Source organism: Chenopodium album, chromosome 11 (genome assembly GCF_948465745.1).
Source record: "Chenopodium album chromosome 11, dcCheAlbu1.1, whole genome shotgun sequence".
NCBI classification, from domain to species: Eukaryota; Viridiplantae; Streptophyta; class Magnoliopsida; order Caryophyllales; family Amaranthaceae; genus Chenopodium; species Chenopodium album.
In genome coordinates, this window is record NC_137844.1 from 56014831 (window position 1) to 56024793 (window position 9963).

At 34.6% G+C, this 9963-nt stretch overlaps 1 protein-coding gene and 1 long non-coding RNA gene across 2 annotated transcripts; one reads left to right on the forward strand and one right to left on the reverse strand.

Annotated features, from left to right (window-relative positions):
- Window positions 1-717: 717 nt before the first annotated feature.
- LOC145566928 (protein STRICTOSIDINE SYNTHASE-LIKE 10-like) lies at window positions 718-3151 on the forward strand. The gene is made up of 4 exons (XM_081626190.1): window positions 718-835; window positions 1787-2039; window positions 2359-2625; window positions 2716-3151. The coding sequence occupies exons 1-4, from the start codon at window positions 718-720 to the stop codon at window positions 3149-3151; spliced, it is 1074 nt and encodes a 357-aa protein (XP_081482316.1).
- A 419-nt stretch (window positions 3152-3570) lies between these two features.
- LOC145569323 (uncharacterized) lies at window positions 3571-7199 on the reverse strand. The gene is made up of 4 exons (XR_014096094.1): window positions 7022-7199; window positions 5599-5753; window positions 4281-4451; window positions 3571-3650 (listed from the first exon to the last, which is right to left on the reverse strand). It is a non-coding gene; the product is annotated as an uncharacterized LOC145569323 (long non-coding RNA).
- Between the last annotated feature and the right edge of the window lie 2764 nt (window positions 7200-9963).

Sequence of the window (9963 nt, forward strand, 5' to 3'; positions counted from 1 at the left end):
GTATTGGGATCATTATATCCTTGTAAATAGTTTTTATTACCCTTAGTTTATTTAGTGCTTTGGGCTTGTATATTATATTTTGTCTTGTAATTAAAGGCCCATGTGTTGTACTTTTAGGTTGTAATATATTAGCCTTCTACCGACATAGAAAGAAAAGAGAACATTTTCTATTTCTCTACACTAAAACCCTCGTTCTCTCTCCTTCATCTTCCTTCCCTAGCAATGGCGATTTCTTCGATTTGTCATCACATTTGGGTTGAACATCAGAATCATCAACATTTTCCTTCACCTTCGAATTCCCAGTTTTGGTTTCCATTTTTGGAAAGTGGGTATTCTTCGATTTCTCATCAAAAAACGGATTACATCTGGGTTTCTTTCCATCATACACATTTCCTTTAATCTTCAAATCTTCACCACTAATTTCCCTTATTAGAAATGGAGTTTTCTTAACTTTTTCAGAGGAGTTTGGCTTGCTCTTCGTTGCAGAAGCTTTGCGCCACCATTTGAAAGATTCAGGAGAAGGAAACGACGACGTTTCAAATAAGGGTTTCTTCACTGAGGAGGTTGCAGAGTCACAACCATCTGGAAAATCTTGATGAAATTGCATTGTTAAAAAATAAAACAGAGAGATGAAAACAGAGGAGGGGGAAAACCCAGAAAAAAAATGGAAGAAATTGTGTTGCGTAAAGAAAAGAGAGAGTTAAAAATGGTGAAAAGATGAAGTTTGAAGAGAGAGAAAGCTTGAAGAATCAAATGAGAAAATACTCAGCAATTGACTGGTGTGAGGAAGTTGAAGAGAGACAAAGTGAAAAATGGATGAAAGAAAAAAATTGGCGTTAGTAGAAGGCGGTTCTTTTATTTTTGCTTTGTTGCGTTCTCATTTATTTTTAGAAAATCTTTTTGAAATTTTACTTTTTTTTCCTTTTTTACTCCGTATATAAAAATTAAAATAATAATAATAATAAAACATACTTGTAATTTGTTCTTGTACTCCATATTAACTTACTAAGCAAGGAATATTAAATTTGTTACGAGGATAAGTTGGTCTATATTAAAATCAACACTGTATAAAGTTTATAGATGATTTAGAAAGCACAGAGATTGTTTATGTAACACCTAAATTTGGAAAAATAATCAACCTATAAAGCATGTTATTAGCTTTTTAGTTTTATTAGTGCGAAAAATAAAAAATAAACAATTTCAATATAAGATTAAACAACAAGAAAAGTTTTAGAAAATCATATCCATTAAAAAAAAAAAAAATCATTGCCTTCCTTTAAGAATTCATGTACTTTTTCTAAATAAAAAATAAAAAATTAAGAACAAAGCTAGTAGTCCTAGAGGCGGTAGGAAAAAGCTACTCATATAAATATACACATGATAGATAATTAGATATTACAGAAAGATAATATTTGTATTTAGAACATATTTTGTATACTTATATACTTATGATTCTAGGTTTACTAATATGATTAGGATTAGGACTAGAATTATAAGACTTGTAGTACTATATATATAGATCAATATTACACACACTCCGACTATAGAGTTCAATCTAACTTATGTTTTCCCTCTTCACTTGACGAGCTAAGGGAAACATTTTCCCCATAATTGCAAATTTGCACGCAGCCTTCTTCACATTGCAATAAAGGATCACAATTACTAAAATACTAGTTCGTATTATTTACAATTGTTTCTAATAAAACTTTTCAAGCCAAAAATCCCTAAACTATGCAAAAACTCGCTATCTTTTGTCTTTTGTTTTTTTTCTTCAATAATTCTATAGTACAAGTTCAATCCCAATTTCCATTTTTTCCAAGAGGACATACGCCTAGAAATCAAATACCTAGAATTCAGCGTCATCCACAGGGAAGACAATATCATCGTCTTCCACTCGGACTTGGTGCTACTGGAGCCGAATCTATTGCATTTGATTGTGAGGGCAATGGTCCATACGTTGGAGTTTCAGATGGTAGAATACTCAAGTGGCAAGGTCATTCCGTTGGATGGACTGTTTTTGCAATAACCTATCCTGAGAGGTATTCATATTTTTTGATGTCCTAATCCTATGATTAACCAATATAATCTTTTGAGTTTTATAATTTGACATTATATGAAGTTTTCTTTCTTGTCCACGTAGTATCAGTTTAAGCAAAAAAAAAAAAAAAAAAAAAAAAATAGTGGTACAAGTTTTTATTCAAAAAAAAAATATTTAGTAGGTTTTTTATTTTATTATTATTTTAATGCATGCTTAATTATCATAAACAAATCGGTAACTAATATTAGTATAATGATTTTTATCGTAGTCAATTTATATCTTAAATTTTACTCTAAAGGAATGAATTTTGTATTTTCTAGGTCGGATGCATGTGATAGATTAAACGATTCCCCTGCAGAACAGTATTGTGGTAGGCCATTGGGCTTGAAGTTCAACACAGCAACGTGTGAACTTTATGTGACTGATTCTAGTGTTGGATTAGTCAAGGTTGGCCGAAATGGTGGTGTTGCTACTTCTATCGCAACCAGTGCTGAAGAAGTTCCATTTCATTTTTTAAACGCTTTGGATATTGACTCTGAGACCGGTCATGTGTATTTTATAGATACAAGTTCTCGTTATCATCGATGGTATATAATTAATTCAATTTATTTCAATTCACGCATATCATAATACCATTTTCTAGTTGTGTAAGGGCTAACTCTTTTTTGTATGTATAGGGAATTTCGGGCGATTACTAGAAGTGATCGAAGTGGAAGACTGCTAAGATATGATCCCAAGTCAAGACGCGTAACTGTTCTAATGCGAGGCGTTTCTATCGCAAATGGGGTTGCATTGAGCAAGAACAAAGACTTCATTCTTGTTACGGAAACATCAACATATCAAGTGCAAAAGTATTGGCTTACCGGTCCTAAAGCTGGAACTGCCGAGCTATTTATCCAGCTTTCAGGACGACCAGATAACATCAACAGGAACACTAATGGTGATTTTTGGATTTCTCAGAACCCGACTAAACCAATCAAAGTTAACGAGTCCGGAACGATCCTAGAAAGTTTAGATGTAGACATCATTGTTGATGCTAGCGACGTAACTGAGTTTCACAACAACTTGTGGATAGGTTCAGTTATTCAGAATTACATTATATACACTAGCTAAATTTTCGTCATAACTTTTCTATAATGTTATTTGTGAACGTCTAGTTTGCTTGAGAATATAAACGTGTATGTATTTGTTTAGTTTTATCTTGTGAATTAAGATGTTTGCTCCAATCAATTTTTATCCTATAAAACAGCAAAACACAAAATCAAAGTATTGCAGAAAGATATACGGGATACTTTATATAATTCTCAAAAAATTTCCAGAAGTATTGATATAAATGAGACGATACTGCACAAAAAGTTAATATTAAAATGCAGTGTCCTAGATAAGGTCACAAATAATAGGCAGGCATTGAATTGTTCGTCTATTGTAATGGAGAATATAAGAATGTCTAAAAAAAACCTGCATTTACTGGATGATCAATTAACAACATTGATGTTTAAGGGCCTGTAAAAATCCACCAGCAGTATCTGCAATTGTGTGGACTTCACATATACCTTCACATTTGACTGCACAACCTGCAGCTCATACATTTGTCGAACTACTCTCCCCGCATCTGCAGCGATGCAGGGAGAAGTTCCACAGCCAATAGGCTAATTATTGATGTGAATAACAGATCAAGAACAAATAAAGCATGCTATATTAAAATTAAGTCTCAAAACATTCATAGAATAAGCTATATTAAAATTAAGTCTCAAAACATTCATAGAATAAACTTTAAATGACAATCTTCTACATAAAGCATCAAAAGATTGATCTAATTGTGAGAAAATAACCAGAAACAAAGATTTATCAAAGGATTTAAACAGGACTAGGGTTTAAGGTCTTTAGCCAATTTGCACGCCAAAAAGCATAACTGGATCATGCAACTTGGGGATACAAGCACTTTCAGTTTATCAAATAACCAGAAACAAAGATTCATCAAAGGATCTAAACAGGACTAGGGTTTAAGGGCTTTAGCCAATTCGCACGCCAAACACCATAACTGGTTCATGCGGCTTGGGGATACAAGCACTTCCAGTTTCCCCGCTCCCAACACCACCACCAAGATTTTGTCTTTTGGCCAAAAACTGAGCATAATTCTCAGGATAAGTTCCATCTTTTATCATGGATACTATGGTTTCGAAAGAGTAGTTGCTTTGAAACTCACACTCATTAGTATCAAATGAAAAATTGAGTAACTTACGTCTACAAAGCTTCAGACACGCTCTGTCATACGCAACAGCTGCATCAATTTCTCTTTCATAAGTTCCTAGCCAAAATCTTTTCCTTCTCACACTGGTTAGAGCACCCCATTTTCCGGTGTACGTTGGAACAACTCCTCTCAATCTTTTCAATTCCCCTTCCATGACTGCTGCTGATGAAAATAAAATCAAATAATTCTCGCTGAGAAACTTAATGTGATTAAGGGAGATTTACAAGGCTAAGAGTAAGAAATAGAAAAAGACGTAAGAATTTCTGCAGTTAAAATTATAGGCTCCCACTATTGAGATATAAGGCTAGAGTGAGTTTTGGGACTTTACAGCTACATATTTGCTGTTTTCTTAGGTTACATACAAAGATCCGCTCTACACGTAGTCAAGTACCACACAATTAGAGATCTTTAATTAAGGTAACAAATCATAGTGATTATACGGTCCTATCCAAGATTTTTACATGATCAAAGGCACGCCGAAGAGATGATAACATTGCAAAGATACACTACTGAAAAATGAAAAATGCATTATAGGCTGTAGAAGCAGACATTGGATTTGTATAATTTATTCTTGTTACAAATGATCTAACAACTAATGCCTAATTTGTCAGGAAAACCTAATGGATAGTCAAATTAAATTTGAAATGAAGTATATTAACTAGAAGAATAATAAATACATATGGACAAGGTGCTCGATTTGGATAGGTACAAGTATGGGGCTTGAGTCGGGCCTTCTATCTTAGGAGTGAGCCCCTATCATAGAAGCCTAGGCACCTTGAGGGTTGGGGGAAGAAAATCACACCCCTGAAATTCCCCTAGTGAAACTTGCCCTTTTGAGTTTTGACCACAAGATAATAAAGCTAAACACTTACCAAGTAGAACTTGGTTAGAGTACAAGGTGAATACATGCAAGGTGTATCTTCTTATGGACATGCCTCAGGTAAGCAACACATGCATTAAGGGTAAATTAGAAAATTAATTAATACTAGTAATAATGCTTATAATACATAAAATCACCATTACTTTCAGGCTCAGTCTTAACTTATATACAAATCCTATTATATTCTTGCAATCCTACTTCAATTAGTCAGATCAGCCAAAGAAAAACTAGCAAAAAGAGGTCATCAGTCAAGTAAATAAGCTGACTAACACTATGTTACCAAATCCATTATTGCCAAATCTGAGAGTAAAGAAACAATTGCAGCAAAGAAGATTATCAAACAGCAACAAACAAGAAGGTTTAGTTAATGGAGTAGCAGTTGAGGAATTGCAAAAGCGATATTCCATTTCATAATAACTAAATTCTTACCGCACTTTTCAGATCACACATCTCTAATCTTTGAGGTTTGAACCATCTTCTCAAACCAGCTTTGAGCTCTTTGAATGTGATAGCATTACAATTACCAGTAACTATTGACATAAACATTTCTGTTAAGCCAGCAATGTCATCCACTGACAAGCTTCCTGCCAAAATCATACAAGAAACAAATAAATCATTTCCCCTTTCTGTCTAAAACAAACATTCATATTATGTGATTAATAGCAGAAGAACATGAACATGAACACAAAGAAGATAAGTACACAATCTATCAGGTCTTGAGAAGTCCAACTGTATGCACCCTTAACAATTCTTGATCAGAAGCCACATTCAGCCAGTATTCAGAAATAGGCTCCAGAAATTATCTTTTACATACTCATGAGTCATGGCACATCACATTAAATCACAAGCTAAGTCAACTCAAGTACATCAACTGGTTTGCATAATCCACATTGTTATGTTTCGATTCTACTACACAAACCGAATTTATTAAGCTTTATTCAAGCATTTAAAAAGCATTTTACATAACTACTCCACATCATTAAATCTCAGCTAAAGACGGGTCACAGGGGTAAAGATAGGCTATGGTGTACCATGAAGCTCATGCATAGCATTTCACACAACAAGACATACAACAGAGGATGTGACAGACATAAACATGGATAGTTGTCAACAGAAAAACTGTTTTGCTTTATGTTTTGTTTGTTTCTAATATTTTTTATTTTCTTCATCATTACAGTTTAATGCAACTACTCGAGTTAATGCAGGAAGTTGTTCTCATCATGGCGACATGACTTACTTGCATATGTGGCGTTTAATAAATAAGATATCTTATTATATTCTCGTCAAATCCAAGGACTACCATCTGCAAAATCCTCAATTCATAAATAAACCTTGGGAACCTTCTTGACAAATAGAGATCTGACCCACTGAAAACATGATCTACACATCTTCATAATGATCTAACCATCTAGGTAAATACTAGAAATAAGAGCATTCTAATACTGCATAGGATGTTTTTGCAAAGAAATTGTCCAAAAAGAAAGTATGCACGACTAACCAGTTAAGAAAGAAATCAAGCCTTCTATCATGTTTATAAAGTAGAAACACTCATCCTCTTAAACAGAGTTTGTAAGTGCACATGAGAACAATTAGGCTAAGTGTCTAAGGACCAGCAAAAGTTTGTATGGCAAAAATTCGTATGTTTCTCTTATATTAGCTTTATTAGTTCCATGTGCCTATTCAAGTGCAGATGCAACCAAATGTCCACCAATGCTAAGTTTTAACATAAACATTGGTGAGACATATTCTACAGAGTAAGACATTCAAAATTGCCACAGTAGATGTTTTACATCACCACCCTATTTGAAACCATCACTCATTATCTCTCATAAAAAAACAAGAGTAATTTTACCTTCCGTCTAGATCAGCATAAAAGATCACGGACTGCATAATTTCTGCTAATGCATAGCTCGGGTTTGGCCCTATGCTTCCAAGACCTCATTACCTGTGAATTTAGACAAGCAACAGCTACTTGCAGAACCATTTCTGCCTCCCCTTCCTAACCCTTACCCTCCCAGACAATAATCGGAAGAAATACAATAAAATGAAGTACAGAAATGGATTCAAAGGTTTTGATCTTAAAAACAGAAGACCTTGAGAATGAAGACTACAATAATTAAATGAAGGAGCACCGTGTCTTTTATCACTAGATAAACCATGAAGGGTCACATTTTCAGTATCTGCATAATCTAATAGCTTTAACACAGACCTGTATAGACTCCTACAAACTATATTAGCTTTAACAAGTGTGACAATATATCAAAATAATTACATGATTCTTAATAACAAACATTCTAGGCTAATAATTAGAGACTTAGAGTAACTAACACCTTTCAAGATGAAGCAATAATAGTCCGAAAATACACAAGCAGTGCACACCCTCGATCTGCACAGTCAAAAAGGCACAACCCAAAACCTCAAAAGAGAGACCTCCTACACTCTTGCCATGGAACTGCAGGCTGTCCATCACAACGTGCCAACTGAAACTCGAAGATCATATTCCCTTGTGGTCCTTTCTTTTTCTCCCAATTCCCCACTTCATACAAACCATCATACACATACAACTTCTGACTATTACTCTTCTCAGATACAAGCCCTCTAATCACTCTAACAGGCCTTTTCTCCTTCCAGCTAGTCCACAAGGCGCGATTCCCACCCTTAAGTTCCTGATCAGGAGGAACCCCAACTTCATGGCGCTTAAGAACCCCTCCTTCCCCAATATAAGTCAAGGCATTAGGATCATTCGTCTTGTCTAAATGCCTCTCATTTGCAACAATACTCGTCGCTATTCTACCCCCACGCCACTCCATACTATCAATCCCTCCTTGAGTCTGCTTATGTAATCCAACAATCAACAACTCTATCCTATAATGGAACTTATCCCCAACGTCTACCCCGGGCACATTTCCAATCATCACAGCTGACCTATTCACAATCTTCCCTTCATTTTTCAACTCATTATATGCTGTTGTATCAACCCTCTTAACCCCCCTCCCACTCATTGAAATATCTTTACACCTCTTCCTAAACAAACTCAACATTCCAACCACTTTCTCCCTCTCACTCCTCCCAGAATTGTTCATAACTATCCCCTTCCCCTTAACTTTCTCGGCTTTCTTCAAGTCAACCCCTTTTTCTCTCTCCTTTGACCTCCCCTCACTAAAACTACTCAACACAGGTTTCTTCAAGTCCACTCCTTTTTCTCTCTCCTTTGACTTCCCTTCACTAAAACTACTCAACACAGGTTTTTTCGCCTTTTCCATCAAATTCTGGACATTTCTAGAAACTTCTTTGTCACCCATTACATGTTTACTTCTCACAGCCCCAACAATACGCCTCCAATCACTCGAATCTCCACCAAATTTAGTGATTTTAGGCGCACTTGGACCACACCCAGGTGGGAAATCTCTTTTATAATGATGAACTGATTTCTTATCAGAGAAAATCATAAAGGGTAAATTTGCATTTCCACACCCACACCCAGGTGGGAAATCACGAGAAAATGTAACCCTAGAATTATGATTATTACTATGTTTACTTCCATAATTCACATTTACCATGGTTAGATTTTCACATATCAAAAACAGGGGAAGAATGAAATTGACAAAATGGGTATGATTCAAAGTAAAATGTAGGAAAATTTTGACAAATTTAGAGTTAGTGGAGAGAGAAATTGGCTAAAATTGAAGAATTCCGGCAACACAACGACGAATAACTTGAAAATTAAACTTACCAGTAAAGTGGAAATGTGAGGGTTGCATTGAGAAAATAAATGCTGAAGTTTTCTGGGATTTTGGGAGTTCTAATTTTGTTGGGTTTAGAGTTTGAAAAGTTTAGGTTGTTGCAGAAGTATCTGATGGGGTTATGGAGAAAGTGACCTCCATTGACGAGAATTTTGAAAGCAAGAAGGCAAATATGGAGAAAAAGTGCAGGAGAAGTAGTGAATGTTTCCAAATTTGTCTTGTATAGTTGTATTGCCCCTGTATATTTTTCACTCGTACTTTTCTTTTTCCGCAATTCAGAAGTTTATATTTTGAGTGAGCATCACCATGGTTAAACAAAAAAAATACTCCCTCCGATTTTTTTTTTTTTTTTTTTTTTTTTTTTTTTTTTTTTTTTTTTTTTTTTGGCATTACTTTGAATTGCACAAAGTTTTAGAAGAATAATATAATAATGTGAGTGGGTGAATAAATTATTATATTAAAAGTAAGATGGGGACCATGAAAGAGAGACTATGTGAGAGAGGATAGATATTTTTATTATTTTAATAGGAACAATGGAAAAGAGAAATGATAAAATAAGTTGAGTGGGGTTTAAAGTAAGAGAGAGAAATGATAAAATATAGTATAAAATTACCAAATATAAAAGTGATGCATTAAAAAAAAACCCCAAAAAGGAAAATGATGCAAATAAAAAAAACGGAGGGAGTACTCCGTATTTATCAACAAAATATCTCAGTTAGCATGACATGTTCGTAAATCCCTACCTTATAAAAAGTAGAAAGTTGTTCTTATGAATAGTGCACGGACTTTATACCCTTCAAAATGTTATTTTACCTTTGTACCCCTATTAACCCTTCAAAATGTGTTTTACCTTTGTACCCCTATTTGTAATTTTGTACTCCAACAGTCCAACTTCAAATTATTCTTATCCGTCTACATTTCTTACACATTTGAGCTTTCTCTCCTCCTCTCCATGACTCCCTCTCTTGAAAGCTTTTAACTTTCTCTCTCCACACTATTTTTGCCATTTCCAAGTACTAAATTCCACATCTTTGTTCACCACCTTCCCAAA